Source organism: Aquila chrysaetos, chromosome 25 (genome assembly GCF_900496995.4).
Source record: "Aquila chrysaetos chrysaetos chromosome 25, bAquChr1.4, whole genome shotgun sequence".
NCBI classification, from domain to species: Eukaryota; Metazoa; Chordata; class Aves; order Accipitriformes; family Accipitridae; genus Aquila; species Aquila chrysaetos.
This window is the reverse complement of record NC_044028.1, coordinates 3,204,699-3,219,994: the sequence shown is the minus strand read 5'-3', so window position 1 is coordinate 3,219,994 and position 15,296 is coordinate 3,204,699. Positions and strand designations below refer to the sequence as shown.

The window sequence follows — 15,296 nt, the reverse complement described above, 5'->3', positions numbered from 1 at the left end:
TGCCCTTAACAATATGCCTGAACTGGTCAGGCAGTTGGACTAGATGACCATTGTAAGTCCCTGCAAACTGAAATATTCTATTCTATTCTATTCTATTCTATTCTATTCTATTCTATTCTAAACTCTTCTCTGCTTTGGCGTGAGGTTTGCAGAACGGACATGGTCATGGCACTAGACCTTGCTATGGCAGATGGTCAAAAAACCTACCCTGGATTCATCAGATGGTGCTCACAAGCCAGAAACTTGGAGCTTTTTGCTTGGAAATTCAGATAAAGACGAATTTCAAGAATCGGGGTCAGATTCTTGCACCGATGCAAAAAAGGAAAGTGCCAGGGGCTGTGTCTCGCTCCCTCACGTTGGTGCAGCTCATCTGGATTTGCAGCCGTGTAAATGAGAGCCCCGCTTGAGTCAGGCTCCCGAGGCGAAGCCACCCGTCTGCCCGGGTGCTCGGCCATCAAAGCGCTCCTCTCTGCAAACACGGTGGTGGCCTTGCAGCGTCCCGGCTGCCCCGTCCCCCGGCCAGGGCTCGTGGTGTTGCGAAGCGCCAAACCCAGGGAGGATTTGGAAGGAAAGACGAGGCAGAAATGTGCAGAAAGGGGAGAAACTGCAGCGGAGCTTTCTCAAAGCCAGGCTGTGGCAGGCTGAGCTGACACCCGCTCAGCTTTAAGTTACAGTAATGGGCTGCTTAGGGGAACCGGTGGCTTTTCTCCCCTTGCATTGGAGTAAAAGGGTTTATGCGAGCGCACGGTAAAGGTTGGCAAAATCAACCCCCTTGCCCATCTCCCAGTACGAAATCGTGTGCCAGGTTGTGCCCAGCCCTGGTCTGTCCTGTGCAGGAGGTGGCAGCGGGGGGACACAGGGATGCGGGGATGTCACTGCCATGTGCTGGGGTCAGAACATGGGGAGGAACGAAGTGTTTGGCTCCCACTGAACATCGGCTCAGGAGGTGTTTCAGATGGAGCTGATGACTTTACGGAAAGGCTGCGCCAGCCTCGCGGGGATTTCCCAGTGGTGGGACGTCACCTTCACGCCATGGCCTGGGCAGCAAGGGGTGCAGTGGAGACTGAGGGTGCTGGAGGCAAAAGTAGATATTTTAGGTGAAATCCCAGCCCTGCTGAGCAAGCGGTGGTGGCCCCTTTGCTGACGGAATTGCACCTGGGACAGCAAACGTGATGGAGCGGAGCACCCAGCCAGCACCCACGGGGGAGCTCCGGGACCTTGTCAGCAGTCATTGTCCTCACTTGGGTGGCCCAGCCCTGGTAGCTTGGGAGATGCTCTGGATCAGGGCCGGTGCATCAAGCGTGGGTGTGCATGGCGTGGCTGGAGCGTGCTGCGGTTGTACCCACCTCAGCCGCCGCCAGCTGCCCCGGCTCTGTTTTTGTTGTGCAAGATTTATGGTCTCTTTAGTGAGGTGTGTGCACTTATGATTTATTACACGGTGGCGTAAATGTGGCATCCTATCCGTCGTGCGATGTGCTGGCTCCTACAGCTGCGCTGGTGGGGGGGAATTGGGACCACAAAGCCCCATGCCTGGAGCATCGCCCGACTCTCGCGTGGGGCCAAGACGCCCGGGTCCCCCCTGGGGATGGGGGACCCAGGTGTCTTCACCCCACGCGGTGAATTCGGCACCCAAATTGCATGCAGCCCCGGTGCAGGGAAAGAGCCGGCAGCTCTTTTGTAATCCCCTGCCTGTTTGCAGGGACAGGTCGCCGTGGCCGAGGAGGTCGGTCCCTTCTGTTGCAGGTGTCCCTGCTCGCCCGCCCCGGGCTGACCCAGCCGGACAGGCAGGACCCGGCGCAGACATGGCCCCGCTCCTGCAGCCGGCACCGGCTCCTCCCAGCTGCAGATGGAAGCATTAATTACAAGCTCCTAATTAATTTCCCATCTCTAGCAGAGGGCCTAATGACAAAGCGAGGCAGCGGGGTACAACGCTGGGCTCTGCTCCCGGCTCAGGGGCTCCGGCCGTCCCGCCGGGCTTGGCTCCCGCTTCCCGCACGCTCCAGGGTCCCACCGAGGGGTTCGGTGGCAGAGCTGAGCCCTGGGGCAGGCGTTTCGGCTGGGCTATGACACCCAGACGCTGCTTTGCCCTCTGGAGCATCTTCCACCCGCCAGCCGCCAGCCATTTGCATGGAGCCGTGCACAACGTGGTGTTTTAGAGAGGGGGAAACTGAGGCACAGAGCGGTGATGGCAGCTTTACTCACAGCTGCTGCAGGAGAGAGTCACCGGAGCCCTAGTGCTGACTCTAACCCTGGGGAAAGGCGGACCTGGCTGGGCTTTTTTAGCGTCCTTGGGATGTGCCGAGCGTTGCCTGTGGTCTGCTGCCTGCACCCTGCGTTGCACTCCCATCGCACCCCCATTGCAGCCCGTCGCACCCCACGCTCCTTTACTGGAAGCCCTGAGGTGTTACCAGCTGGTGTTTGCCTTCCCCATCCGCTGCTGCTGGGGCGGGTCGAGGACTGCACCCCGCTTTGGCGGGGGTCACCGACCGGGACGATGCTCCCAGTTATGAGCAGGGATCACCCATGCTACTCCCCATGCTCCTCGGTGGGAGGATGCAAACCGGAGAGCCAGGCAGCCCATCCATATTTATGCCTGCCATTAATTTCCATCCATTTCAATATTTTATGAGCATAACAATAAAAAAAAAAGGGTTCAGCGCTCGTTGAGACATAGAAGTAATTGGGCGTTGACAGTCCTGGCGACCTGCCACGCGCGTCCCAGAGACCTGCTGGGTGCTGCCCAGGCGGAGGTAATTGCCGCAACGGTGCACGAACCCGCCTGGCCCCGTGTGCAGGGACGGGCAGCGCCTGCCCGTGGGGCTCTGCCTCCTCCGGCTATAGCCCCGGGTCCCGGCGGGACCCATCCTGGCTCTGAAGGTTCCCCCCCTGGAGCTGCTGTTGCTGGCTTTAATGTGGGGAGGGCTCGGTAGGGGTAGATCTGACCGGAGCTGGGCTGGATGCGATGCGGTGGGAGGTGAGGGTGATGCTGTCGGGCTGGATCCTGCCTGTGTTGAGGCTGATGAGGGGGAATGAGGCGGGGGGGGAGGCAGAGGTGGATCTCCACGCGGGATGTGCTCCCTTCTTCTCCAGCCGGTCCCCTGCCAAAGTCTGGGCATCGTGGCCGTAGCGAAGGGCCGATATCTGCTCCGGTGGAAGGGGGTGCCAGGGGAGGGAGGGGGTGCTGAGCTGGCCCCCGCTGTATGAGGGGTCCCGGCACATCACCTGCCTCTGTCCCCCAGACACCGTGGCCTGCGTGGACCCCGAGGAGTGCACCCGCGTGTGCGGGGCCGCCGTGGGCTGCTCCAACATCGCCTACCCCAAGCTGGTGGTCGAGCTGATGCCCAGCGGTAGGTGGGTGGGAGGGGGTGCCTCCGTCTCCACCGGGCTTTGCTGCACCCCGGGGCTGCCCGCGCAGCCCGTCACGGCTTGGATGTCGGGGGGGGGGGAACCCATGGATGGTCTGGGTGGGTTTGTGCGTAGGACAGCCCGTGCAGCCCCTCCAAGGGTGACCCTGGAAGCGAGGACGGGGGATGTGGGTGACCCTGGGGCAGCGCAGGGTCCCAGCATCCCGGGGTGCAGCCGGGTGTCCCCAAACCCCGTCCTTGCCCCAGGGGATATCCCAGCGTGTGCCTGCGGAGGGGGAGGCATTACCCCTGGGCAAAGCATTGGGGCTGTCCCGTCCCATCCCATCCCATCCCATCCCATCCCATCCCATCCCATCCCATCCCATCCCATCCCATCGCCTCCGGTTCAGCCACTCCCTGACGGTCCCTCTCTTCCCCAGGGCTGCGGGGTCTGATGATCGCGGTGATGATGGCCGCGCTCATGTCATCCCTGACCTCCGTATTCAACAGCAGCAGCACCCTCTTCACCATGGACATCTGGAGGAAGCTGAGGCCGGCGGCTGGCGAGCGAGAGCTGCTCTTGGTGGGCAAGTAGGTACCAGGGGTTTCGGGGAGACCGTGGGTTTCGGGGAGACTGGTGGGGCCGGTCCGGCCCTCTTTGATCTACCTTTGGTGCCCGGGAGCCTGCAAAGTGCCTGCGCTCAGCCTGGCTTATGAAAGGAAAACAAGCCCTTGGATTATTTTACGTATGAAAGCGCTGGAAAAGCAGACGGGGCTTTCGGGGCGTTCGGAGGGGCAGGGCTGTGCCCTCGCAGCCTCCAGCCGGTTCCCCCCAGGGGAAGCAAAGAGCACGGTGGACCTTCGCCGGGCGGCAAAGGGCAGTGCTGCCCGAACATGTCCCGGCTGTTCCCGGGGGACAGCGGGTGCCGGCGGGGAGCCCGGGAACCCGCCCGCAGTGCCGTGCTCGGGGCGGCCAAGTCAACGCTGAGGAATGCCCCGGCGCGGTGCCGGGGTGCCGGGGTGCACGGGGAGCGTCTTCGGCGCAAGGCAGACAATAACAAGGAGGGGAATCTGGGTCAGGGTTTTGGCTGGGCTGCGTTGGGGCTGCGGGGAAGGTCGGCTGGTCCGGCGGCTCTGGAAGCAGCCGTTTCTCGGCATCCTCCGTCTCCTGAGGGTGGGAAGGGGATGGGCAGCAATCCTGGGGAACCGCGGTCCCGCACGATTCCCCTATGGGAACCGGGGTGCTTGTGTCAGGGCCTGCCTCGCCCCTCCCTGACACTGGCTTCGGTGCCGGTGACGAGGGGTGTAGTAATGCCGGAGAGCTTTCCCGAGGACGATTAATGAGTGTTTGCGAAGGGCTTTGCCCGCCCGGGGCTGGAGTCACTGCTGCAGTCGATCCCGGGCGATTTGTGCAAGCCAGGGCACTGCAAATCACCCGCCGCTGTATGGCCCCGCAGGAATATAGCAGACGATAAATGTTTTGGGGAGGAAAAAAAACCCAAACCTGTTTAAGCTGTAAGTTTGAGGTTTTCCTACCTGCCAGCATGGGGACAGGTGGCTTGGGGTTATTTTTGAGTAGCTGTCCGGGGGGTCCCAGTTGCCCCCGGGACCGGTCAGGGCGGGGATGCCCCGTCCGTCTCAGCACGGAGAGGGAAGGGATTTGCTCGTGGGACCGGAGAGAGCTCGTGGTTCCTGGTCCTGGGAGTTGAGGTCCCGCCACGGCCATGCCACCTGGCTGGAAATCCCCGCTGGTGTTCGATGTGTGCTCTGTACCAAGGCGATGGCACAGTGGTGAGAACACCCAATCCTTCCCAAATCCCCCCCCAGGCCCCCACGGCAAGCTGTGCCAGGCTCTGCCCTCCATCCCTGCCCGGATCCCCACCTCAGACCGCAGGCAGCGGGGGCACGGCCAGCTGGCACCCCCAGCTCACCACCATGCTCAGATATTCCTGCATTTTTCCTATGAACTTCTAGCATCCTCTGTGGCTTAACGATGTACCAAACACAGGGGGTTTTCTCCTGCCCCTTGGGTCAGGGTGTGCATTTTATGCTCAGGCTGCTTCCTCTTTCCAAAGCACCAGGCAGGCAGTGGGGGCTCTGTCTAAAGATGCTTTAATTGTTTTTTTTTTTTTCTTTTATTTTTTCCTACTTCTGCTTTTCGAGATGAGCAGATGGAGATGTAGGTACTTCTGCGAAGCTGTAAACGAGCCGGCCTGAGCTATAAATACAGTGGCTTTCAGGATGCGTCCTGCCCAGCCTGCCTGCTCAGACTGGGCCCAAAAAGCTGGGGTCTGGCCAACGCCTTTTGCTTTGGAGGAGGGTGATGCTGTGGGGTGCGGCTGGGCTTTGGGTGAGGATGGGGACAGGGTGGTACTGGGGGACAAACGCATCCCTCCGTCACAGCCTGGGTGGGGGGAGCTGAGCACTGGGCAGCTCAGCCCACATCCTCGCTTCTCAGCTGGGTGCTTTGGCCAGATGTGGGGGTGCTGAGACCGTCACCCAAATCTGGCCGGAGCACCCAGCCTCCGCGGCTGGGGGCTTTTCATAGCAAAAGCGCCCACTGCCCGGTGTTTTCCCATGGAGGGGGTCCAACTTAGCAGCCCCTGGGGCTGGGCAGGGACCTGAGGAGTGCCCGCCTGCCTGGGATGGAGCAAGCACTGGCATAATTAGCATCCTCCGTGGCCCTGGGGATGTCACCCGGCAGCGAGCATCCTCCCGCTGACCTGCCTGCATCCCCCCGCCAGCATTTCTGTGCCGGCACTGGGACCCAACCCCTGATCCCGGGGACCCCCCCCACCTCCACGGTGATGCCGTGTGGGTGCAAGGAGGTGCGGGTGGGACAGGAACGTCACCCTGCACCGCATCGCTGCCGCTCGCAGGGTGGTCACGGTGGTGCTGGTGGCCCTCAGCGTGGTCTGGATCCCCATCCTGCAGAGCTCCAGCGGTGGCCAGCTCTACGTCTACATCCAGGCTGTCACCAGCTACCTGGCTCCTCCCGTCACCGCCGTCTTCGTCCTGGCCGTCTTCTGGCCCCGAGCTAACGAGCAGGTACACGCGTGGGGTGACCCTGGGGACACGGGCTGGTGCCAACGCCTCCCTGCCCACCCCGCTCCCACGGACCCAGCGGGGGCTCGGGGGGTTGGAGGGAGGAAAAGGGGAGGTGATGCTGATGGGGAGAGGAACCGAGCCCGGCTGGTGTTTCCCCAGGGTGCTGGTGGGTGGCTGGTGCAAAGACGAGGAGGAGGAGGAGGCAGGTGCTGCCATGCATGGCCACCAAGCGTGGCACGGCCAGTGGGGCTGGCGGGGGACATCCCCTGCGGAGGGGGTGCAGGTTCGGGACAGGGTTTGGCCGGCCGGGACGCGGGGTGCTGTCCCAACACGCAGGGACTGCTCTCCCAGGGCTGGCTGGAGGGAGCAGCTCCACGGGGGGGGTTTGTCTCCCCACCGTGGGGTGACTGTCCCCCCTCCGGCCACCCTCCCCGGACCTTTGCTTTGCAGGGAGCTTTCTGGGGCCTGATGGCAGGGCTGGTGCTGGGGCTGGCCAGGATGGGGCTGGAGCTGGCATACCCCGTGCCCCGCTGCGGGGTCCCCGACCTGCGGCCCTGGCTGCTCGCTGACATCCACTACCTGCACTTCGCCGTGCTGCTGTGCGCCGTCACGGGCGCCGTCACGGTGGGGGGCAGCCTGCTGACCCCCCCGCTGCCTTCAGCCTGGGTGAGCAGGGCACCCGGCACCCCTCGCCCTGGCCCCCATGGCTGCGTCCACCCACCCGACCTCCTCGGCCGGAGACGTCGGTGTCACCCAGGTGCACCCCGAGCTCGGCCGGGGGGGTCCCCGTGGTGGGGTCTGTCCTGGGGGTGTTTTCTCAGCGAGTCTCACCCCGGTTTCTAGCTAAAGGATCTCACCTGGTGGACCCTCTCGCAGGAGCCCCCCCAGCCCTCCGTGGACGGCACATCCCAGGGACCCCCTGATGGTGAGTGTGTCTTCAGGGGTGTCTGGCAGGGGAGGCATCTTCAGTGCCCCCCACCTGTAATGGGCAGCAGGACGGCATGGATGCCCCGTGCCTCAGTTTCCCCGGGGCTGTGCCACCCGCCACAAGGTGGCTGGTCCCCATGGCTCTCTGTCCCCAATACTCACCGTCGTTCTGCACCAGGTTCCTGCTCAGCCACCCTGGGCAGACATCAGCCATCAAAGGCCAAGGGACCCCCGGCCGTGGCCCTCAAGGACGCCACAGAGCCCCCCTTCTGGGCCCGCGTCTGCGGCATCAACGCCGTTGTCCTGATGTGCGTCAACATTTTCTGCTATGCCTATTTTGCCTAGCGGCTTGCCGGTCCCCGGGGAGAGAAGGGTGCTGGGAGGGAGGGAGAAATGGGGATTTGGGTGATAGTTTTTATTTGTCATGTTTGGGACATGGGATGTTTAAATCCACTGGTGCAATGAGCTGGGTGTTCTCAGCATCGTGGAACCCGAGTGCATCCCAGGGGTCTGTGAGGGGTGGGGGGCATTTGTGGGGGCAGCGAGTCCCCAGGAGGGGTCTGAGGAGAGGTATCGGGGTGGGCAAATGGGGGCTGCAAGGGAAGCAAAACCACAGCAAAGCAGCAGGCATGCGGCCACGGGACCACCGTGGTGGTGGTAGAAAAGGAGCAGCCACACTCGAGGGTGTCACCCAAACACATTTTATTAGCTCTAAATAAAAAATAATATTAAAAAAAAGCCACAATTTGCAGCTATGAACAGCACCCACAGGACTGAATCCCCCCGGACCAGCCTTCCCCTGCGCCCTGAGCCCTGGCGTCCCTCCGTGGAGTTACCAAGCCCGGCCACATCCTGGCCGCCTGCAGCCCTCCTTGGAGCCGGGTCTTTGCTTACAGGGTCTGGAGAGGAGCGAAGGTTTGGGGCACACGTGCTCTTCCTCTCCGTTGCTGCCACCCCGCCGGGCTGTGGCTCTGGAAAAGTTTTTATGGCCCTGGTTCAATGCTCTGTGCTCCCTCCCCGGGGAGAACTGCTGCCAGCCCGCAGCGAGAGGTGACGCCTGGGCTGGGGGTGGTGGAGGTCTCCTGGACCAGGGGAGCAGGGAGAGCCGCGGTTGACGTTTTAGGGTGCCAGAGCCGGGCAGCCCCTGGATGGGGATCGTCGCCAGCTTGGCCTCTACCTCCATCACAGCCGACACGGCAGCAGGACCGCGTGCGTCGGCATCCCGGCGTGGGGACGGGCACCATCCGTGGGGACGAAGGGACACGCAGACTGTGTGCAGGCACAAAGCAGCTCCGGTGAGTGGGGGGCAGCGGGGGCCGTGGTCCTCCCCGCTCGCCCGCAGCGCCGCCGGTGGCTCACTTGCGGATGGGATGGACGTAGTTGCGGGGAAAGAGGCCGACGCGCCCGTAGATCTTCCCCTGCCACCAGTTGGGGTCGGGGCAGTCCAGGACCTCGATGATGTCCCCGCGGAGGAAGGGCAGCTGGGAGCCATCGTGGGCCGAGAAGTCGAACTGGGCTTGCACGAATTTGGGTCTTCTCACCTGGAGGAAAGTCGAGGGCAGGGGTTGGTGGGGGGAGAGGTGCCCATCTCTGCCAGCCCCTCTGTACCAGGCTGCACTGCCTGAGTCCCCGGCGTGATGGGGATGCTGTGTCACCGCGTGGCAAGGACCAACCTGGGGCGACCAGAGCATAGAGGGTGCGGGGGCACCCGGGGTACCTGCTTTGAGGACGACAGATGGGAGCTAAGGAAATCCTGCCATGCGAAGAGCCGGGGTGCTGGGGACAGCCCTGGATGCATGGCAGAGCCTGGGGAGCACAGGAGAGCCTGGGGTGCAGGGAAGCATCCTGGGGTGCAGGGGAGCACCCCAGGGCACAGGGCACCCTGTTCCTGCTGCCTGGGAGAGCTGATTGCCCAGGGGACCCCCACCCCTCGGAGGCAGCTGGCACCCCTCTCCTTCCCGGGTCCCTCTGGGTGCCAGAGCTGCCCCCAGCCCAGCTCCCAGGACCCAGTTTTGCCACCTCCACAACCGCTGCCCCAGGGCTCGGCTTTGCCGGAGCTCGCTTGAAGCTGGTTGCGCCCCATCCCGAGCTGGTTGGGCTCTGCCACCTGCCTCGGGCAACACCACCGGCCCCAAGGACGAGCTGCCGTGTCCTGCTGAGCTGCGCCCGTGGCTTTTCTCCACCCTGCCAGCTTCCCCGCAGTGCTGCCTGTCTTGGGCTGTTGCATCCTCTCCGGCTCGACACCGCCTCGAGCCGAGCACAGGGCCAAGTGCTAGCCGGACAGCCGGGAGGTCCCTGTCCCCCTCTGGGGTCACACTGCAGCCTGGGGGGGAGCTGAGCCTTGAGGGGGCTCACGCAGGAGTTTGGGACCAGACCCCCAGGATGCTTCGCCTGAAGGCGGTGGGGGAGCCTGCGCCCAGGGTGGGTCTGGAACTGGTCTCTACTCAGAGCTGGGCTGTTTGCTTTCCTCCATTTTGTCCCTCTCTGCTGTTTCTTAGCCATTGCCAGCGTCCTGTGGCCGGCAGGGAGGAGCAGGAAAAGTTCAGGCAGGAGGAAATCCCCATCCCCTGGGAACCGTGGCCCCGCGACGCCTCCCTGCGAGCACAGTCCGGGGCAAAGCGAGACCATGGCGGTGCTGCTGACCCACGGGCCCATTCCGTGCCTCGGTTTCCCCACGGACCATAGCGGGGCGGTGGCAGCCCTGGTACCAGCGGAGCGATGGGGGAATCCCAAAGGGGATGGGATATGGGTTCCCAGCCCAGCCCCGCGGCCGGCCATGCCATCACCCCACGCTCCAGCTCTGCGCGTCCCCACGGCCCCATCCCCTGACGATACCTCCTGGGTCTGGTCCTCATCCCGGAGGAAGATCTGCTGCTTTTTGGCGATGGTGGTCGTCCTGTAGAAATCCACCAGCTCGTTGAGGGAATTGAACTTTTCCTCCCAGAGGAAATATTTGCCATTCCTCTCCCTGAGCACCTTGAAGTGCTGGACGTGCTGCCCGTAGCTGCGGAAAGAGGACGGACATTACCGCGGCTTGGGATGCTGGCAGCACCCAGACCCCCTTCAGGCATCGCAGGCAAAGCCCGGGGGCTGCTGGCTAGGGTGGTCTGGCTGTGCGGGCTGCGGATGTGCCCACGGGTCCCACTACACCCATCCTGCCATGGCTGGGGGTGACGGTGGCACCGACATCACTCCTGGCCCTGCTGGTGAGGCAGCAGGAGAGGGTCCCCAGCATGCTAGCAACAGGGACCAGCAGCTGAGACCTGCCACAGCTCATCACGCGCGCAGCTGAAGCTCGATGCCCAGCCCCGGCACAGCGGGATGCCCGTGGGCTCAGGGCTGGCAGCGTGTCGGCCACGTGTAGGGCAGGTGGCTTTGTCCAGGGAGCAAACAGGGGCCACATTTGAGGAAAGCGTGGTAAAAGCTGCAGGTCTCAGCTCGGCGCATACTGGGAGGAGACTGCAAAGGCTGGGCTCAGGCTCCCAAATTCCCTGCGCCCCTGGGGACCCCCGAGCAGCAGGAGGATGGGGCAGGCCGGGTTTTCCTTCACCGGCCCCGCATGCTGGCACCCCCTCGGTGTGTACCTGGGGGTGGCAGGTTGGGGTGCCCTCACTGCAGGGTTGGCATGGGGCCGCTGCAGGGTCCCGCGGCTGCCAGGCCCCCGGGCAGGGGCAGGGACCCGGCCACGCTGGTGACGCACGGCAGAACACGGCTCCCTTTCATTATGGGCAAGAACCTCCTTAAACGCTTAATTAGAGATTAGCAGCGTGAGAAAGTGCCTGGCTGGCCTGGGGCTGGCTCCTGCTACCCTGGCCCTGGGCTGGAAAGGGGCAGCGATGGGGTGAGAGGCTCGGGGGAAGGCTCTGCCCGTTGGCACGCTGCCTTCATACAGCCCTGGCTGCCGATGCCAAAATTATCGGCTTGCGGCTTGTGGCATTGGGATGCTGCATCCCTTTGTCCCTGGGGATGCTCTGGGCAACTTGTTCCTCCAGGTCACGTCCTCTGGGATGTGCTGGCAGTTTGGCCCCAGCCCCGATGTTACCCACATGGCTGTATTTAGGGGCACCCCAGCGAAGGACCCCAGGCGAGGCAGCGGTGCAGGCGGGGAGCAGGCAGGGAGCAGCAAGCGATGGGGATGGAGTTGGAGCTGGAGGCTGCAGAAGGGAGGAAGGAGAGGAAGGCTCTGTGCGAGGCTGTGCTTGGATGCAGCAGGGCTACACCTCCGCAGCCCCCGGCCCCTTCGAGGTGTCCCGGGCAGGGCAGGGTGCTCACCCCTTCCCAGAACCGTGGCAGGGAGCACGCATGAGGGTTGCCTGATGCCCTCGGTCCCCAAAGCGGGGGCTGCGGGGGACCCCTGCCCATCCCGCCACACGTCCATCCGCATCCCACGGCCACTTACTTGACGGAGATGGAGAACTCCCCCGGGGTGCTTTCGCTGTCGCGGATCAGGAAGGCTCCCAGGTGCTTGCGCTTGAGGAGCTGCTCCTCTGCCAGGTGCCGGGAGATCCTGCCCGCGTACCACCTGCCAGGGGCAGCGGGCTCAGTCGCATGGGCACCCCTCGACACCCGGGGACACCCCGCAGGATGGAGGCACCGAGAGCCCTGGTGCCGGAGGGAGCGGGGTCCCCATTGGGCTCCCCACAGGGCTGGGACCTCCCCACAGCGTTTTCTCCTTCCCAACCCCAATTTATCACAGCACTTTCACGGCGGGGGGGACTGCAGGGTGCTGCGGGTGCAGACGTGTTGCCGTACGCTGCCTCGTCCATGCAGGGTTAGCGCAGCATCGCCAACAGCCGCGACCGCATCCTGTCGCCTGGCTTGCCACATCACGTGCCTCGTCCCCCATTTTGCTGCCTGTTCTCCCACTCCCCCTCCTGTCCCATGGCCCCTCATGGGAACAGTCCTGCCAGGTGCTACGGGGGGGTTTGCAGAGCAGAAAACCCTCCGTGCCAGGATGAAACCCTTCCTGCCTGCGTTCCCGGCAGCTGCCGAAACGAGGTGGAGGAGCAGAGTCCCCGGCTCCCATCCCTGCCAAGGCTGCATCCATGTATTTGGGAGCCCCAGGCCACGGAGACCCTCTGCTACCTGTTAAAATTGCCTTGTGAATGATCGGCCACGGACTTTAGCACAGAGCATCTCCCAGTGCCAGCCCTCCAGGTGCTGCACAGAAGAGGCTGTGTCTCACCCATCCTGGCTTGTTAACCAAAGCCGGAGAGGCAACGGGATCTGCCCTGGGCTGCCCCGAGCCCACGCGTTCCTGCTCCCCAGCCGCAGCCCCGAGCAGGTTTTGCTATGGCATTTAAATGTGATTTACTAGGGGGATAATGATACATAAAACACAGGTTAAAACAGGGATGGATTATACTGGGCTTTAATAACACAGTAATAGGATTATGTCTAATGCAGTCATAATCCCATAACGCTTTGTTGTTCCCCAATTATCATTTATTTAGCGGGCAGCCCGGTGCAAGGGTTGAATTTCTGTGTGTCGGGGGTATGTGGGCATGCTGCTGCCTCCTGTCCCCTCTGGCTGTGGTGGCAATGGCAGACTGACCCGGCAGGCAGACCCCATCGCTGCCCTATCACTCTGTGACTCAGTTTCCCCATGTGTGGGACTACCCTGGCTCGTGGCAAACCTTTGGGCATCGGGATGCACCGTTGGGATCGCTTCCTCAGTGGTGGGAGAGGATGTCCTGGTGCTGGTGGGTGCTACCAGAGCGGGGCTTCGAGCCTCCCTTCCCCACACGGTGGGATGGTACTTACGGGTGCGGCTTGACCTTGATGTAGTTTTTGGGGACGAAGCCCTCGCAGCCGTACAGCTCAGCCTTGTACCAGTTCTGGTCATCTTCCATGTTGAGGATCTAAGGTGGGAGAGGAGCAGGGAAGCATTAGCCCGGCCGCCGTCCCACGGGGAGAGGGGCTGAGTGGGACCCCCACTGCTGCCCCAGACCCCACGTCCCCCACTGAAACCTGGGAAAAAGGGGGCTCTGAAAAAGGTGACATGGTTTGGGCTGTTTGGGGGCACCCGTACAGAGCTGGCTGCTCCCCCCAGCCCTCCTCATCTTACGGCCGGTCTGGCTCACCACGGGTGCCGGCAGCTGGGGGTTGTCCGACATTGCCCCAAAACCCCGGCCAGGGATGAAGGTAAAATCTGTCCCTGGAGGAGCTGGGGTGGCAGCCGGGCCCCCACGTCCCCCCCGGGGTGGCGGCAGCTGGGTGCTCCGTGGGAGGAAACGCTCCGGTGCGAGCCGGGGTGCTGACACCCGCTTCCGCGCGACACCATTTTCCAGCCTCCCACGCAGGGACCTGGGGGCCGGCACAGCTGTGCAAACAGGATCCGAAACCCCGGGGCATGGCGCCGGGGCCGCGGGGAAAACACGCCGGGGAGGCAGGGACAGGCACGGCAGGTTTTGGGGCCCTGGGGTTACAGCCAGGACATGCCCTTGCCCTCCCCAGGGCTAGCTGTAACCGTGGGGGGGGCTGCTGGGTGCCGGGGGTCCGGGAGATGCTGCCAGCATCTCAGCGTCAGCCCTGAAGAGATGAGCGAGTGGCCAGGCAGCGTGGTAGGGTGCTGGTGCCCTCACCCCCATTGCAGGGACACAGTCGCCTGGGGGTGTTTTGAACCCCCCTGAAGCTTTTTGGGATGCCAGGGTGGCATCCGAGAACTTGTCCCGATGCCAGCACCTGGCAGGGAGGGATTTGGGCACATGCTCCCTGCTGCCGGGCTGCTGCCGGGCACGGCTGGTGGCCCCGATGGCCAGGGAGGCCACCCACGTGCCTCATCCCAGCTGGGACCTTTCTGGAGATGGGGCTGGTGGCACAGACAAGCGGTACCCGCTGCTGCTGGGGATGCTGCTCTGCACCCCGAAAACCTCAAGGATTGCTCCTAATACCCCACAGAAAGCCCCAAAGAGGCAACAAAGCCAGGTGCAATGGAAGCACCGGTGTTACCCCATGCCGTGTGCCCACTCTGTCCCCCAAAGCAGCAGCATCCAACCCCCCCCATGGCAGGTGACCTCCCCGCTCCCCGTACCTTCAGGGTATCCCCTTTCTGAAAAGGCAGCTCGTCCTTCTCCGTCGCCTGGAAGTTGTACAGAGCCACCGACTCCATGGCGCTGGCTGTCACCGGGCGGTGGCGAGGGGTCCCGGGGGGGGAGCGTGGGGGGGGTCACAGTGCCAGGAGCGCAGGGCTGCCCGGGGCTCACCGCCCCACGGCGTGGGGCTTGTGGGGGTACGGGGCGAGCGTGCGGCGTGGCAGTGCCGGCGGGCAGGAAGCCGCACTGATGTCAGCGCGCTGCCGAAGCGAAACGGTGAGCACCACGCGGGACGCTGCCGGCAGGCACAGCTGCCCAGATGTGCTGGGAGCGGGGGGAGCTGTGCCGGCCGGCTTGGATGCCAGGGGCTCCATCCGCAAAAGGATCTGGGCATGTCGGTTGGGGGCACGATTCGGCATCACCTCGGCGGTGGGCTGTGGGCAGCGGTGTCAGGCGGACGGCGGGGTTTTGGAAGGAAACAGGATGGCGATGGGCTGGATGCGCAGGTTGAGGATGTGGGCGAAGGATGCCTGGAGACCATGGTCAGCAGGCCAGTAGTGTTAACGGGGGAGTCGCTGATGTCTTGTAGGGGCTGAGCTGCCGGCACGGCCTTTGAAAGGTGGCTTGGTGGGAATGGTTATTTCGGCAAAAAAAAAAAAATCACAGAGAGGAGGATGGGCAGAGATGCAGGGAGGCAGGATGGAGGCACACACCTGGTGTCTTTGGAAATCAGACTGAAAACAACGCGCCAGGTCCCAGCTCTGAACAGCGGGGTTTCAGCACAGTTGTTACTGGCTTTCTGGGTTGTGGCCCTTTGGGGGTTGATATTTTCCAGCTTGTTTTTGCAGGGCTAGGGAAAAAAAAAAATCCCTTTTAGACTAAAACAACTTCCTGCGACTCGTGGGCGGCTGGCACTGAGTCTGCAGGGCTCGCATGCAGGGCA

General features: G+C 63.3%; 2 protein-coding genes across 4 annotated transcripts in view; one reads left to right on the top strand and one right to left on the bottom strand.

Moving 5' to 3' along the window:
• SLC5A10 (solute carrier family 5 member 10) overlaps positions 1-8,030 on the top strand; it is a 41,829-nt gene extending 33,799 nt beyond the window's left edge. Inside the window, exons 10-15 of one of the 2 annotated variants that reach the window (XM_041120348.1) lie at positions 3,240-3,347; positions 3,785-3,935; positions 6,224-6,392; positions 6,843-7,058; positions 7,236-7,317; positions 7,498-8,030. In XM_041120348.1, the coding sequence (XP_040976282.1) occupies positions 3,240-3,347; positions 3,785-3,935; positions 6,224-6,392; positions 6,843-7,058; positions 7,236-7,317; positions 7,498-7,664 (893 nt within the window). In that variant the 3' untranslated portion in view covers positions 7,665-8,030. Of the gene's footprint in view, positions 1-3,239; positions 3,348-3,784; positions 3,936-6,223; positions 6,393-6,842; positions 7,059-7,235 lie in introns of both variants that reach the window. The other variant, XM_041120347.1, reaches the window with a different exon arrangement.
• On the bottom strand, positions 8,012-15,055 carry LOC115335948 (GRB2 related adaptor protein). 2 transcript variants are annotated; one of them, XM_030002322.2, is made up of 5 exons: positions 14,353-15,055; positions 13,083-13,180; positions 11,719-11,841; positions 10,155-10,323; positions 8,012-8,860 (listed from the first exon to the last, which is right to left on the bottom strand). In XM_030002322.2, exons 1-5 carry the CDS (start codon positions 14,428-14,430, stop codon positions 8,675-8,677), a joined length of 654 nt encoding a protein of 217 aa, XP_029858182.1. In that variant the 5' UTR covers positions 14,431-15,055; the 3' UTR covers positions 8,012-8,674. The 2 variants fall into 2 exon arrangements, with proteins under 2 accessions (XP_029858182.1, XP_029858183.1); XM_030002323.2 differs by lacking the exon at positions 14,353-15,055 and adding an exon at positions 13,403-13,499.
• Between the last annotated feature and the right edge of the window lie 241 nt (positions 15,056-15,296).

Bases quoted from the DNA above. Each gene is read 5' to 3' on its own strand.
- LOC115335948 (XM_030002322.2), bottom strand. From the start codon at position 14,430: ATGGAGTCGGTGGCTCTGTACAACTTCCAGGCGACGGAGAAGGACGAG. The intron at 10,324-11,718 runs GTAAGTGGCCGT...CTCTTTCCGCAG, and splicing joins GAGTTCTCCATCTCCGTCAA to CTACGGGCAGCACGTCCAGC. The intron at 8,861-10,154 runs GTATCGTCAGGG...ACTTTCCTCCAG, and splicing joins ATGAGGACCAGACCCAGGAG to GTGAGAAGACCCAAATTCGT.